A 16,754-nucleotide genomic window follows, 5' to 3' on the forward strand; every position below is an offset into this window, starting at 1 on the left:
CTCGGCAGTGCTGGGTCAATGGTTGGAATCAGTGATCTCAAAGGTCTTTTCCAACCTAAATCATTCTATGAGTCTAAATCTGTGGTCATCTTAAGTAGAAGTGCTTCCATCTCCACATGGTCATGTACCCTCACACCACTCCTGCCTAACCAACTGACACCCTTGTGGTTCACAGAGAGACTGGATTTTAAGTGTGTTTGTACCTTCATCTTAAACCCAGACACCTTGACAGATTTAGCTGGGATTACACTTTGTGGGAATAACCTGCCTGCCAAGTGTGCCAGCAATGCCTGGGCACCTGATCAGCTCACACACCAGTTCTTAGCAATCACAGTGACACTCTACCTTAAACCGTCATTAGGTTTAGTCTGGATTAATACTCCAGCTGCAGTGAGAAGATGCAATGTCTGTTCTGCCATGCCTGCTCCCACAGGAGCACCCTCTGGCAGGAAGAATGGCAGAGCAGGAAGGCAGGGATGAAGAAACCTGCCCTCCATCACTAAACCTCACTGAGGCTTTTAAGCAACAATCGTACATGTCTGCTTGTGGCAAGTTCAGGAGCACAGTTGTAGCTCAAAGGTTGCAGCTCACCTGCTGTTGAACAGTGCAGCATAAACCCCAGCAGCAACCCAGACTCGAGGTAAGGAGCTGCACCAGCTGTCTTTGGACTCTACAGACTCAGCCCCCAAAGCTTCTGCCACTGCTGCTGTCCAGGGCTCGCTGGAAACCTCAGGACCCCTCTGAACATGAGCTGAATGCCCATCCAGAATGCAGCACGAGCAAATCACAGCTTGCCTGAAACTTGGGCACAGTAAGGATTCAAGCCCACATGTCCAAAGCCTGACTTTCAGCCAGAAGGCATTCTGCAAAACCAGGGTGAAGCAAAGTCTGCCTGGATGCCAGTCAGCACCGTTAGATGCCATCTTTGGACTTAGGAGGATCAGTCAAGTGGGTAATGTCTCCATTCCAAACCCATCCAGTCCCTCTGCCCCACTCCAACCTTTGATACACTGGATCCCCACTCGCTTCAGAAGGATGGTAGCTGTACTGCACTGACTCATTAACAAACTTTGGCCTTGTTTCAAGATTAAAAGCTTTTTGAGTCATATTTCCTCTCCTTAAAAATACAGCACCTTTTCTGTACTAGGCACAAAATGGAGTTCTGTTTAACATTTACATTTGGAAAAATTAGTATTATAAAACATGAGCATTCCAGCCTTGAGATATTCAGAAGGGATCTAGCATGTGCCCATCCTTCAAAGAGGACTTTCAGATACCCCTTTCAATACGTTGCATCAAGAGGGCAGACCCCTTCAGTTATATTGCTGCTATCCAAGAGACCTTGAGCAAAAACAGAAGCTTTCCAGAAAGTTGGCACAGAAAATATTCTGCAGGCTCAGAAAGATTTGATGTACCTGCTTTTTTCTACTGGCCAGTCTGAAGTACACATACAGAGTCCAGGCCACATTCAGCTAGTAACGCATACCACTCTCACTTTATCTAAATTTTTGATGTGAGACCCATGATGCTCCACAGAAAAGATTGTGACAGGATCTGTGCCAAAACAACTGTCCTCTGAAAAAGCAGACAGTGTGGAAAGACAGCTGGTCTGTGCCCCAAACAGAGCCCTCTGCACTTTCAGTCTGTCATATCTTTAATATTAACAGAGGAATCTAAGGTGAATGGAACCCTTTTCTTAATTTACTGACCCTGTAGGTGTGACAGTACCAGGTTTTATGCTTAATAGTTTTATAGTTCTAAAGTTACTATGTCCCTGGAGCAGGTCTAGGTCAGAAGAGTCTCCCTGTCACATTTGTCTCAGAGGGGTACAAGGTGATATGGAAAGGCTGCTAGCTGTAAAAAGCCCAGTTCTAAATCATAATTATCCAACTGTAATGCTTCACCCTCACTGATGAAAGGCAGGTTTTATATCAGTGAGTCACAAAAATTAAGCAAATTCTATGTCCTTCTTCAAGGACAATGCAGTCTCATCCATGGCATGTTCTTACCAGCACAGAGCTGGAACAAGTTGGATGCTCCTCAGCAAGTTACTCTTTCACTCATGCACGAGTAGAGTTAAGGATGAGGTCAGAGAAGGTTATGAAACCTGAAGTTAGTGTCTCTGGTTCTGAAGGGTGAATAGTGTGCTATGTGCAGGTTGTGCTATGCACAAGGACCTCATTTCAGCTGTACATAATCTTTGGGAACTTTCGAATATCTCAGTCTAGGCATCAACACAATAGAGAGCCCTGTTATAACTCAGCCTTGCATGTTTCAAGCTGCAAAGCCACACCTCAAACAGTAATCCCATGGTTAATGCAGGTGCATTGCTGCCTCGTTCTTCTCAACCCAAGACAAATAAAGAAAAACATATCTCCTGCAGGGCTTGCCACCTCTTTCCATTTGTGATGTTCACAGCATGGTCACCTTTAACATTCCCCCAAAATAGCAGGCACTATTACATTGAAACTCAAGCAAACAGAGGAATGCATCTGTCAGCATATGAAGCGATGCCTTCATAGCTCTTGCCATGGAACTCGCAGACACTGAAAAGCATCAAGTGACCTGAGACATTTCTGGGCACTTTCTGTTTCTTCCCCCACCCTTATTGATTTTTCCCATAAGAATTTCAGGAAGCAACACCAGCAATGACTCACAGAGCACAGATCACATCTACTGTTCAGACTCCTCCTTTTTATGGCAGAACATACATCCCAAGGTCTCCGCTTCCCGAGGCTTTAACCGATGCGTTGTTGGAATAGACACTGTTACAAGATTTGGTACATTAGCTAAGGACACCTCATGTTGCAGGTTAGCTGTTTTTTCCATCAGGAAGTCTTTCCCCTCTAACAGAGCAATGTTCCAATCCTGAACATGAGCATCAAATCGTATCTTGAGTTCCTGGTAGCACAGAGATGTTCATAAGCATAAGCTTCTTCACACTGAATTATAGTTTCCTTTCTGACCCCTTGCTCTACTCTTCCACGCCTAAGGCAACCAGTGGAAGTTAAGTACCAGCTGCGTGGGTAGCAGAGAGTTCTATTTTAAGCTAAACACTGCCTAAGAAACACTGATGTAAAAAAGAGATCACTGCTGAAAAAGCCCTGGAAAACAAGTCACTAGGGGAGACTCTTAGAGAAAAGGTACTTTAAGAACTGGAAAAGTTGCCTAGCGTGCAAGAGGTCAAGTTGACTAAGAGCAGGGACACAAGAGTTGACTTTCAGAGATGAAACTAAATAAGCAGATGTTTGTCCACAGCCAAAGCACCTCCTTCCCCTCCAGTGAGAGTTGCTTTCATTGTAACTCACCTGCTCAAATGGAGCAACCCACTAAACCCACATGTTTTCATTTTATGAATCTGTTTTCCCATAATCATCCACAGGTGCATCGCTCTTCCCTGGGGCAAAGGTAAACGAAATGAAAGAGAACTGGTAGATGGGGAGATTTATTAACCCTTTCTTACCAGCCACATGGTTCAGTTCTGGTTACACTCTTCTACCCACCCAGGTAGCTGAAGCTGGGACAGTGCTGTGTGACAGCTGCCTGGGCTCCTGGGTGGGCAGAGGCTTTGCTGACTGCTGTTGCAGAAACAATCCTTCTGCTCCTTCCTTCCAGAAAAGGGTGACTGTCCTCTGTTCAAGGTCTGCTTTCTTTTATCACTTTTCCTTAATTTTATCTTTCTGCTACTCAGTCATACTCATTAATTTCATGTCAAGCTCCGCTGTTTCCAAAACCTACACCAATCTGTACCTTTTATCTACCAGCTTTATAAAGTCCTTTCATCTTTCCAAAGCCTTTCTGCCAGGCCACCAAAGGGACTGTGTTCTTGCAGCTGACAGACTTGCCCTCCCCTCAGCTGCCAGCAATAAGCTGAGCAACACAGTCCTGCACAGCTTCCCCTCAACATCACCGTCCTAGAATAAGAGGGGAGAGAACTACTGGAGGAAGAAAGGGGGAAAGAAGAGGGAATAACATGGGGAAAGAAGAAAACCTAAAGTGCTGAAAGGGAAAAACAGACAAAGTGGGGATGAAAGAGGCAGATAGGAGGACAAAAAAGACAAAAGAATAGGAAAGGAGGAAACTAAAAGGGAGAAAGCATCTCAGGGCTAGAGGCTTTCTTCAGTCTAGCCTGACTGCTGCAGTTGGACCTGTCCTTCACATGCACATCAAAGCTCTCCAATCACAGACGAAGTCTAGACTTTCTTGATGCTCTACAGAGGGATTTATTCAATGTCATTGCCATAGCAAGTAACTATGTATTTTACAGAGTGTAGAGCATCTGGATGGGTGCAGCAAGAACCAACAATAAAACTCGGATTCCAATATAATAAATGAACTCAAGACTGAATTCACTGAAGAGGTTTCACAGACTGCAGCTGAACTTGGAAGAAAAGAGCTCTGTTTCCAACTGAAAAAAAATTGTACCTACCTGCTTAAATTCGCCTGCTTTTGCTAAATCAAGACTCTACAGGTAGACACGTATCTGAATTACCACAGAGCTGGTTTGAATAACTTTGTCTCTCTTGGTCTGACTCCTGTTTGCTGTGGACAGCTGGATCAGGAAATGCAGCCCAGGACTGCAAACTTATGCTGGGAGAGCCCCCCTCTGACATGTTAAAAGGGCTCCAGCCAAGAGCAGGAGCAGGTCTTTGTTTTCCAAGCATATGTAGGAGAGGTCCATTCTTTTTGTTCTGGTAATGAGCACAGAGTCTCCCAGATGTTCTTCTGGTCCTTCACATGTCTAAATATTCATTTTCCTGGGCAGAATCTGTTCCTTTTCACACCAATACATTTGCTCTTGATACTTCCTTGCAACAGAATTTTTTTACAAAGAATTAAATTTGGCCTGCTTGATTTATTTCCGGGCATTTTTTTCTGTTTTGCAGGCCTGTTTCCCCATCCATGACTGATCTCCTGACCTGTGCTGAGCGCTCTGCCTGCTCTGCATCGGGAGCTTTGCTCTATTCCGCAGCATTGCCCTTCTACTCTGCTTCTGGAACACACCTCCAGCATCATCCCATTGTCCCTGCAGCTTTTCTGGCTCTGCATCTGCCTCCTGGCCTTTCCCCTTGCTACCAGGTAAGAAACATGTCAGTGCTTGACCTCCTATCCCAACAGAGTTTTTTCAGGTTACCACTTAGAAGCACAGAATGATGTGGAAAGAAGAAGTATCCAAGATCTATGGATTTCAGCCTACTTCTTAGACCTAGTTTCCTCTGAAGAGCACCACTTGCCAGTAGGACACTGACTGAAGTAAGAATTTCTCATCTTTAGGACCTCCTGAAATCTGTCTTCCAGCGTTTGTGTAGCTCTGGCCTCTCTGGTGGTTTTGAGAGTCTTTCCTGTGTCCAGTTGCTAAAGCAGCATTTCTCTTATCAGCAATGCCATGTCACTCACACCATGTGCAAAACCAGGGTCAAGTTGAGACTCAGTCTGATACCCCTATAGGAACCTTTCCATAGACCTTGTCAACCCAATAAGGAGTGAAGACCAACATCAGCTTGGGTGGTATATAGGGTACCTTCAAAAGGTTGGATGAGCCATGCAGAGGTGAAATATCTCCTCTAATAATGTGATTGAGATCCCAGGGCACTAGACTCCCAGCTCCTTTCTTTGATCTCAGCCTCTGTCAGAAAACCAAATTCCGCTTGAAGCCATCAGTTCATGTACTGCTGACCCTGAACCAGTGGCTGTTCAGATTGCCTGGACAGAGACCCTGCTCCCTGTGACCCAGCCTTCACTGAGAAAATTCAAAGTCAACACAGTAGATAAAGACCTGTCAATCCCTATAAGAGAGAAACACTTGCTTTTCCAACCTGAGCCTGAAGGCTTGTGAAACAAAGGTACCCTTTACTAAAGTAGGATTAAAGAACTGGAAAGGTATGTAATAAAGGGAAAGAACTCCTCTATTTCACACCCCAATCCAACCAAAATACGGAGATAAGATAAAATCATGCTGTTTACTCACTACTTTAAAAGTTCTGTTCTCCCTGGGTGCAGTTCACCTTCAGCTAATGACACCAAAAGAAGGTGCTTCTGCCTTGCTCTCCTGCCCCTTATTCCTCGAGGGTTCCCAGATGCAGGGGCTCCAAAGCAAGATCAGTCACAGAGAGCCGAGTGGCAGCAAGGCTTCATATATGGGAGTGGTCAGGAGGGGAGGGTGATGTAATGAAGTCCTATCTTTGAGCAGTAAAGGCATGCCACCCTTCCCCCTCCCTGTCCCTGAAGAATTGCTGGCTCACAGGGCAAGCTGAGAACAGAGTGGTCCAGCACTTTCCATGCCGTACTTTCTCACGGTAAAGGGAACAGCGTAGAGGGTGGGGAGCAAGGAAAGACCACACTTGAATGGAGACAATACTTTGATGTTAGGTAGTCCCAAGAGTGAATCTGTGCTGGCAGAGTTGTTTCTTTTCTTCTTGCATCAAACAATACTGTGCCAAGTTGCTGGTTTTCTCCTGGCACAGGTCCTGACAGCAAGGACACCCTCTGCATTAGGGCACTGGTGACCCCATACCCATCCTGATCAGGCAAATCCCATTCCTGCACTCGTCAAAGTTAGCTGATGCTGGAGCACTGCCCAGGTCCATGGCCATAGGGGCTGGGAGCTCTGTGGAGGAGAAGGATCGTGTGTCCCATAAAAGGTGGTGTCTTGGACACTGACCTGGGAAGCTCTTGAGAGGCACATCCTGCCCTTATCCATCAGAGGAAGTCATGTACCCTGTGAATAGAGAGGAAGTCTCTCAAGGATGCACCATTGCTCCCCAAAGGGAAAAGAGTTTATTTTCAACTTCCTTAATTTCAGTTTTGTTGATCTCTCACTGAAGGGCTTGTTTGACCATGAAAAGCCACGTCATGCATTAAGACAAAGTTTGCCTGATTCAAAGGTTATAAATAATTGGTTGGGTATCTCTGTAATTGCTCTGTAAAGGAGATGCCAGGTCTAACAGATTATGTCTGTGTTCTCAGCTGAGGCAACTGGAAATGGCAGGAGGCAGTCCAGGCTTTCACAAAGTGGAATTCATGGAGTTACACTCACCTACCAGGAACGGCACCAAGACCTGCAGGACCATGTAACAGCAGCCAAACAAATACCACCTGCTCACAGAACCAAAATCTCACACTGACAGGAAGCTCCATGGCTGGTTCTTAGGGTTGGGTGGGGAAGGAAGATTTGGGAATGACTCTTGCAAGAAGAGCTGCTTGTGCAACACATAGTGAACTGGACTGGGGAATGATCTTACCCGTAACCCTTCACAGGTTATGTTTTTAGCCAGAGATCTCCCCTGTCCTCTTCACAAAACACTGTGCTAGCCTAAGTAAAGGAGCTATTTAAACTCTGTAAAGAGTGTTCCTGCACACAACATCATAGTCTGAGTCTCACTCTAAGGAATGGGCCTGCTTTGATAGTGTCAAGGGACTTGAAAGCAGATACACAACTGAGATCCCCTTTTACTGCTAGAAATGCTGCATAAGAGATTTTTTCAGATATAGGACAAACTGGCCTTCTCTTGCAGATGTAAGATTTGCTCACTATATTTGCACTCTCCAGAATCTCAATAAACTACTCCCTCTTGTCCTGTTACTTTGGAGGGGGCCTGGCTTTGGAGCTGTTGGAATCAAAACAGAAACAATTAACATTGAGTTGTTCTGATATCCTTATCAAAATGAGAAATATGCACCCCTGACAGACATTTTCAGTACACCCATAACTGCAGCAGACTTCATCCATGCCAAGGAAAGCTCCCCACTTGCTCAAGGTGCAACATGTTTTTTACAGGACAGTTTGAAGACAACCTAAACATGCTGGGCGAGTGGCAAAGTGAACTCTAACCAAACTCTAAGCACAAAGAAGAGAGTTGTAATAGGTCCCTTCCCCTATTTCTCTGCTGATACTCATGGTAGGACACAGGGGGGTCTGTAGAAAGCTGTCTAGCAAATATGAACCTCCAGTATATGCTGCACCTCCAGGAAGGTCTCCAAACTCCATAATTCATCCAGATTGCCACATTCTTGTCAACATCACTACAAAAAAATTCACTACTTAACAGCATTTTTAAGTTACTGTCAGGGCCAGGGAGCCTTACAGGCCAAATGAGAAAAGCACTTTAGAGATAGGACAATAAAGACAATCTTGCCCAGGGATTCAGAGCAGGTCAGTGCCTGGGCTGGAATAAGGAATCTTCTCCCCAGATTCCCTTAAGGATGTTGATAGGCTTTACCTCTCTTCCCTGTCACATGCCCAATATATACAGTAAATCCAGAGTCAGCTGGAAGTGACAAGTGCAGAGGCTGACAATGATCTAATTGCACAATGTCTGGAGCTCCGTGGGCTACTGTTTTCAGTGTTTCTCATAGCTTTGGTTTCTCCCCCACTGTAAACAGGGAATTAATAAAACGTGAAGGTAGCATCCTTCATCTTCCAGTGAAAAATGACAGCAGATTAGATTGCAGCAGAGGATCTGGGGAGGAGTTCAAAGTGTTTACCACTTAATGGAAAACTTGCAGATTATTACAGAAAGTTGTTGGCTGACTAATTGCTGTTAAAGTCTAACTTAAGCAAGAGGGCCCTAAAACCAGAGGATCATGGACTTTTCCCAGCAAGAGCCAAGGTCCACTACGCAGATCTCCACAAATATTTTTTCCATTCTGCTTCAGAATCAGTGGGAGTTGGAGATGTGAAGGCTCAGAAGTTATTCCTGGACATGAATGAACACTGACCCACGGAGATCTGTGGTGCAGCCCACCCAAACTTTGCCTCATGAGAGTTGTGCTTCTCAGGAAGCCTCACAGCTTCTTATTCCTTTCTCAGCAGCTTCTGCTGATGGATCAGCTCTACTGTTCTCAGAACAACAAATGAAACATCTCAGCATAAAATTCAGCACATCCTGGTAAGCCAGAATTACTTTAGTATGGCAAGTTCTCTATTGAATCACTTAGAAGCTCCTGCCCTGTGGCAGGGTCAGGGTTGCAGCTCTCAGAGAGGGATGGGGCAGAGCAGCAGCAGCAAGCAGCAATCCTGAGATCTGTTATCCCCACTTTTCAGCCCTCTGACCCAGGCCTGGTAGTGTCTGCAGCCACCACTGTCCACTGCAGGGCCACTCAGCTCACAGTGGGAATGAACCCATCTCCAGCTGTTCAGGTGCTGCATGGGAAAAAACTCCAGGGAGTTGCTGAGAGGGCTGTACATAAAGCTCCAATTTGCACTGAGTAGGCAGAGGCTGTGTACCCTCTGGCTACACCCCTGCAATCTTCAGAGGGCAAACCTATCTCTGGGATGAACACCCAGAAACAAGAGTGTCATGGGCTGGGGAGCTCTGATTTACACTGGGTCCCTTTTCCCTGGAGGGTGCTCAGCAGCAACACAAAGAGTTCATATTACACTACACGGGGAGGTCACACACCGTGCAAGACAGCTCACGCCCTAAGTGAGAATCTGGACTTACAACTCTTTTATTCCAGTGGTTCCCAGCTCCTCACACTCTCTGTTTGCTCCCTGGAACTATAGCCTCAGGAAATAAATGAATTTTCTTTCTAAAGATGTCACTTGCTGCAGCTCCACGTACTCCCCTAGTCCTTCAGGCTCACAGTTCGTCCAGCTAAGACTTGTGTAATACAGTTCCCAGCTCTGTGTGGCCATTTGAACCCATTTGACCTTAGGAGGGAAACGCACAACACAGATTTAGTCTTGGTGCAAACCACGAGCCATGTGAGGGATAGGCACTATTGTACAACAGGGCAGACTCCTGTCACAGCCCACACTTCAGCAAAGCACTCAAAGCATGTTCAGCTTCCACCAGCCCAAGGGTATACCCTGAAAGCACTGGGTGATTCTGTGCTTTCCAGAGTCACGGTCACAAAGTTCATTCACATAAAAGAAGATCACAGGGACAGGAGCCTGTCTTGACTGGCCTCTGCATCTGAATGCAGAAACCTGGCAGGTTTGATGCTCACAGCATCTCCTCCTCTGGACAGAGCATAACATAGGACTTTGGTAAGGATAAGTGCTCAAACACCAACAAGTCTTCTGTCCTGAGAGATGCCACCCGCTATCAGGATAACAGGATTTGCATCTCAAGTACAGATCAGAGAACACAGTCCCTTTCTGGTTTATCTGGCCCCTGGCCCAGCCTTCTTCAGGCTTGTTTATTTAGGTGTCGCAAAGGGCACCAGCAATGGCCATTGCTTTTGAGAGGTCAGAATCACAGGTCTCTGCCTCAAAGCACTTGCAACCTGGAAAGTGTGGAAGGACCAGCTGGGCAGAGCAGCAGAGACTGTACCAGCCTGGCTCCAGGAAAGACACACTTGCCATGTCTTCAGGAGGAGCACACGTGCCACAGACACAGGACAGATAGCACTGCACAGCAACCAAGCCCCATCAGTTCTCCCTCTCCATCCCACAAGGATGGGCTGCACAGCATTAACATCCTCTCTGTGCCGGGATGGGGCACAGTCTGGGTGCTTTCCATCTGCTGAGCCTGCACCTGCTGCCATTTCCACTGCCAGTGGGAACCACAGATCCCTTTACTGCATTTCAACCTGATATCTGGAGAAGGTTTTGTTTGTTTTGCCAATGTGCCAGGGCTGCAATTAGCTGGTAGAGCAGGCAGCAGGCCAGTTACACCTGCATGGCACAGCACAAGGGGATACGAGTGAACAGCTGCTTTAACCCCCCTTTATCCACCTGGGCCCCCTGACCACTGCCCCCAGGAAGGGAGAAATGAGAACAGATGAGAAGCCAGAGGCATTTCTCTGGCTCTGCACTCTCAAAGATCACTGTGTCTCCCACAGGTTGAGAGGAGGGGTACTACAAACATAGGCACTCCCAAAATTACGAGAGCCAGAGCAGCAGGTGCCATCAGGCACAAATGGACTTTGGCAGGGGGGTAGAGTGGCCTCCCCTCTGGGAAGAGTCCTCACCTGCCCCGGCAGATGGAGGCAAAGGGGCTTCCCAGAGGCTGGAGTGATATTCCCACTCTCCCCACTCCCCACATTAGGTGCAAATCCCCGACTCTGGCCCTCTGATGCTTGCTGGGGGGACAGAATAACCATTTTCTGACAGCTGTTGTGCCTCTGACTCCCAACTGTTCCCTGCACAGTTGCCTCACAGCACTGAAGAAGAGGGACAATTTGCTGGTGGGGTCAGCCCGGTGTGTAATGGGGGTTTTTGGGGAAACAGACTTTAGGACTCAATGGGGCTGCTCCCCCATGAGAGCTCCCATGGCCAGAAATGAACTTTGAACTCCAGCAGGGCAGGGCAGAGCTGTGCAGAGACAGAAGACTAGATAAAAGAGATTACTTCTATATATATATATGGATTTTTTTTTTTTTAAGGGAGCAGGAAGGAGCAGTGAAGAGAGGCAGAGTCCAGGGCTTGGTCTGACTGTTCAGATCTGAGGCTACCAGAAATGCTGGCTGCTCTTGAAAAGGCTTCCTGCCTCCCCCCATGCCACCCCATGCCTGGCCTCTGCCACAGAGATCCCACCAGCCTAATTTGGGCTTTTGGGTGAGAGCACAGAAACACAATAGTGACAGGAATGAAAAGCAATGGGGAGGATAACACCCAGGAGACTTATTCTTGTAGAGGAACAATATTATATCAAAGAGGATCTGTGAAGACAGGGAAGAGCCTTTTGTAAAACTCACAATTGAGCCAAATCCTGCAGTTATTATGTGCTGGTCTCTCAGGAACCCCATGATGAAGACTGTCCCAAAGGGGGACCCCTGTGCCAGGTCAGGCCATGTGCCAGACACGCTGCACATAGAGCAGTAAAACACCCACTGCACAGTCACTGTTTGCCCTGTGTGTGTGCTTTTTAATTACAGTTTTTGTTTGCAAAGCATCTCTTATAGAAAAGACAAATTGCATTACTCTCAGCTTATTAAAATCACACTCAGAGTTTCTCAACTGCTAATTACACCCAGGCAGCAGTGTCAGTGTAATTAAAGCTGGGATGGACGTTTGGGGAGCCAGAAGCCCAGCTGCCACACAACCCCATCCCTGCACCAGCCAGAGCCAGGCCCAGCTGCCTGAGCCCAGCCCAAACCTTGGCCCCCCGTCATACCAGGCACAGCCACTGCCATGCCATGACAGGAGATGATGCAGGTAAGGCCAAACACCTCCTCAACACATGGGAATAGATCCCCTGCACCAAACCTCCCCAGGTTACAGCTGGGCTCTCACACTGACTCTGCTGCACAGGCAGGGGCTGGGGCAAGGGATACATGTGGCCTTGGGGTTACAGCACTGAGGTGTGGGGACTGAAAGGGGGTTTATTCCTGTTTCTGCTAATAAATAACTGCAATAAATCACATTGCTTGTCTGAGACTCCATTTCCTTTCATGCAAAACAGAGATTTTGGGCTTCCCTGTTAACTAAGCAGCTCTGGGGACAAACAGACTCTTGCTCACACCCATCTGACACAAGCATTTTAAAGCCTGACTGTGGCACACAACAGACCTGGGAGTGAGTTACACAGGGGAAGGTGTGCAGCCCTAGAGACTACGAGACCCAGAGAACTGAGAGACAGCATTAAAAGAGCTTACAGACCTGTGAGAAGCTGGAGCTCGCTGCAGAACCAGCCGTGCCTCTGCACCGCTTGGTCTTGGGAGAAGGGAACAGCAGGTGCGCAAACAGGCGTGTGGGCAGCACAGCAAAACACCTGCCCTGAGCCCAGGAGCCTCAGAAATAGAGCTCTTGCTGCACAGCTGGGACCAGTTAAGCTTTGGGCAAGTGAGGACTTAACCCCAGCACTGGCTTCCTGCTGTTGTGGAGAATATCACCTCCAGGAAGATGGAGCACTAATTAGGGAAAGCAGATAAATACTGCATCTCTTTCAAGAAGAGTTTCCTTCCCACTGAAGTCCTCACAGTTTCAGTGCTCAGCAGGATGCAACACATCCTTAAATGACTTCCTGGAGCCTGGTTTCAAAGATCAGTCCCTTCAAAAGCAATAACATGCCAAGATCAATAGCAGCCCCAGGAAAGCTCTGAGCGTACCAGCTCCGAAACCACCAAGCTATCGCTACAGCCAGTTACCTACCAGATGCTAAGGGGCAATTCTACCTTTTCACTTCTGAAAAAGCTACTGAGACTTCCTAAGTGATCAGCCTTACTTAATTATCAAGAAAAAAAATGAACTAGTAGGAAATTTTACATTTCAGAAACAGGATGATGTGCCTGTGCAACATATCCTGGAGAGGCAAACCTGCAGATACAGTTCACAGGAGGAGAGGAGCAGAGCTCACAGACACTGGTTGTGATCCCAAGAAAAAAGATATGCTCATTTGCTCCTTGAACAGTTTTACTACTAACTCCCTAAAGTTACTAATGGGAAGTAGCTATCAGGTAATCATTTTTAACCTAATACAAATTATAAGTGAAGAATGAATGATCAAAACTTCATGTGAAAAATGCTGAGTGGGGTACCCTACCAATGCCAGAAACAGCATGTTCATTATATTTACTTGTGGCCCAGTAATGAAATGATAGAAGATAACATATGGAGCTAGCAAAGGATAGCAGGAAAATTTCAGTTGTGAAAAACTTGAAAACATCTGCAAAACAGGGCAAATAAGAGCAGATGAAATCCAATATAGAGAAATATGTGATGCCTGGCTGTGATAAACCAATATGAAAGACAGATATATACTGATGGTATGAGTTAGGACCTCTTTTCACCACCATTAAATTTCTTACACAGATTTGGGGGAAAAATGCAGCAAGAAAGAAGAAAGAATTTGTTCATCCACTCTTTAGAGTTTATAAATGAAACTGGGTCTGTAAAGAGGAATAGTATTCCTTTGAAAAGGAAAAAGAAGACAAAGGCAGAATTAAGAATCAAAGCTGGCAAATCAAGCTACAGCTACAGAAACTTTTTTTAAAAAAATAGTAACTTAGTACAAGGAACTTACCTAAGAAATACCATAACAAAGATTACGCCAAACATATCGAGCACAACTAACTGTAGCTCCCTTGGAATAGCATTGAAATCTGTCCAAATAGGAGAATTCCAGTCAGAGGTCAGCATTTTCATCCCTTAAAACACATGTGCAACGTCAGAGCGTGCCACAGGAACACAGTGCCTGAAAAGCAAAGGCAGGATTCCCGAGAGCTTCAAGCCTTCCTCTCCCTGCCTGGAGCTTCTGGCAGTGTAGTATCACCCAGCCTCATCTCACCTCCAGCCTCCGAGCAGAGTCACTCTCCCCGCTCCATCCGCCCCACAGACACACCTGCGCGCTGCGATCCTACCTGGAGCTAAGTGGGATTTTCCATGCAGGCGGTGCGGCATCTCAGGGGTCCTCCCAGCACATCCCTGCCTGGCCCAGGGCTTGGCGACCGGCCCAGCGAGAGGAGAGCCTGTTCTCCAGAGCAGCCGGGCTGTTCCCCTGTGGGTGAGAGGCTGGGTCAGTCCCAGTTCTTGTGCTGGGCACTAGATGGCACAGACGGGAGGCGATTCCAGGGTAGCCAGCCCGCGGGCCGGGGCGGGCCGGACAAAAGGGTCTGCCAGTTGTCCACGGGAGGCAGCTGCCAGGGGGAATGCGCTGCCAGCAGCGGCATCCCACGGGGGTATCCCCTCCATGGAGTGTCCCCCTTACCACTGCCCTGCTGCACCCCCTCCATCCCGTCCTGTCCTGTCCAAGCAAAGCGTTGCCTGTGCTGCAGGAAGCTGGATAGCTCAGCAAGGGCCGTGGCATCCGTGCCGCTGCCTCCTGAACATGACCTGCTACTCCTCACCAAGCGCAGGCTCCCTGCCTCGGCCTCAAAAACACCTTATTCACGGAGCAGCCCTATATTTGGTTCAAACTGCACCAAAAAGAGGGTGGAAATCCTCACTGGGATCAACTGTCCTGTTTCAATGTGAGGCTGCACTTTTGTGCATCAGCCTCCAGGATAATAAACACCACCTGAGTGAAGAGAGACACCAAGGGCCACCTGTGCCATCAGTGGTCCCTCTGGGTTCTGGCCAGGTCTGAGGAAAGGCATCCCCAGCACCTTTCCTTTGCCCTGTGGGATGATGGTGCAAAGGAGGGAAGCACTTAGTCATTACTCTAAAAGCGTTTGTCACAAGGTAACTCCTCTAAAGCAGCTCACTCTTCCCCCTGGTTTTCTCCCTTTTCAGCACTGCTGCCTGCAATCACTGAGGCAGGACCTGCACCTCGGAGCCTTCCCAACCTCATCTTCCTCAATTTCTAGGCGTGGATGGAATTCCTTACAAGTGAACTGTGTGGACTGACGCGATGAGGCAAACATGGGCTAAGCCACACAGAACTGCTGTGGTAAGCACAGAAAAAGCCAAAGCATTTTCTATGGTGACAAAAAAAAAGTAGGGGAAGGTGGAAGGTTTTATGTTGGCCTCTGCCATTCTGACATTAGAAATTCACTTTGCTTCAAAGGTTAACACAGTTAATGCATCTGCTGAAGATCACAGGCTCTGACAGCCTGTCTGGAAAAGCTCCATCCATAGCACTGCACGAGGGACAGCATGTGCAGGATGGCACTGAGGAAAGCAGCAAGCTTTGTGCACAGGGCAGAAGTGGCACACATGGGTGTTATCCAAACCAAACCTGAGCCTGGCAAAGCCCAAAAGAGCTTTTGTGCTGAGCAGCTCGGTGGTGCCAGGTATTAATGACACAAACAGGACTCCTAGGAAAAGCCTGTTTGCTTTTCCAGCAGCACTACCCTTTCCTGTTTGTCTGCTCGTGGCACTGCCCAACAGACTGCAGTGGGTTTAGGGATCATCTAGATCAAACCTCACAGAGTGAATCCCTCAGGGTATCTTAAGTGAGAGACAAAACATAATTCAGATGCCAGCACCGAAAAATCCAAATTCATCAATGGTGTAAACAGGGTAGTAGGTCAGTTTGGCTCAGTGGCTCTTATCTTTTAAAGGCTGGGCTGGGTGACACTGGTGACCAGGGCACAAGCTGGAGATAGACTCCTGCTAGATCCTGGGGACAGCTCCAGTCCAGTGTCCAGAGGCTGCCTGAGCAGTACAGAACAGCCAGAGAAGCCCCCCCAACACTGGGCTCTCACTGACAGACTTGGAGACCTACTTCTGATCACCCATCTAAATCTAAATGCTAGGTCATGGGTGTGTAACAACCTGGCTCTGAAAGGTTCCTGGCAGAAGGGGAAATGCTTCAAAGAAGGCTTTTATGCTCCAATTCCCACTTCAAGCTCTGCTTCTTGTACTCTTAAAATACTTGGTATTTTTTAGGCAAGAGATCTCTTTCTATCTTTGGATATAGATGGAGAAAAACTAATCAAGCTGGAAAGAAATAAAAACAGTTGGTCACTTTTACAGGCCTGTCATGAACTGTAAACAAGCTTTTAAAAAGTGCTGAGATCTTTAGAGAACATGAAAGTCTTAGTCAGTGGTGCCATCCTCCTCAGCAGCAGGACATCTTATGTGTCATCCTGGTGGCTGGACTTGATTCACTCTGCCAGAGCCAGTGATGGGGAGAGCACTGAGCTTCCCAGGCAGCCACCATTTAAACCACCCACCAGCATTTTCATGCCTCGTGTCTGCTCAGGTCACACCTCCACAGTCCAGCCTCCAGCACCTAGTCCAACACTCCCCTGGAGGCCTGTGGTTGCTCTCAGTGGTTTAGCACTGCTTGCTAAGATGCTTAAAGCCAATATAATCCGTGCACTTAGTGGTTTCAAATTCCAAAAGAAGCTTAGCAGCACCAGGCGCTGCCTTCAGCCTCTCCTGCACAGGCTTAAGATGGTTTAATTCTTTTATGAAACTGTAA

At 47.3% G+C, this 16,754-nt stretch overlaps 1 protein-coding gene across 4 annotated transcripts in view; it reads right to left on the bottom strand.

Moving 5' to 3' along the window:
- GGT1 (gamma-glutamyltransferase 1) overlaps nt 1-16,754 on the bottom strand; it is a 41,612-nt gene that overhangs the window by 16,614 nt on the left and 8,244 nt on the right. Inside the window, exons 2-3 of one of the 4 annotated variants that reach the window (XM_017814149.1) lie at nt 14,248-14,384; nt 13,911-14,081 (exon numbers count right to left, since the gene is read on the bottom strand). In XM_017814149.1, the coding sequence (XP_017669638.1) occupies nt 13,911-14,032 (122 nt within the window). In that variant the 5' untranslated portion in view covers nt 14,033-14,081; nt 14,248-14,384. Of the gene's footprint in view, nt 1-5,968; nt 6,142-13,910; nt 14,082-14,247; nt 14,397-16,754 lie in introns of those variants that run through there. The other 3 variants (XM_017814150.1, XM_017814151.1, XM_017814152.1) reach the window with 3 other exon arrangements.

This window comes from Lepidothrix coronata, unplaced genomic scaffold (assembly GCF_001604755.1).
Source record: "Lepidothrix coronata isolate B3197 unplaced genomic scaffold, Lepidothrix_coronata-1.0 Scaffold44, whole genome shotgun sequence".
In the NCBI taxonomy this organism is placed as follows: Eukaryota; Metazoa; Chordata; class Aves; order Passeriformes; family Pipridae; genus Lepidothrix; species Lepidothrix coronata.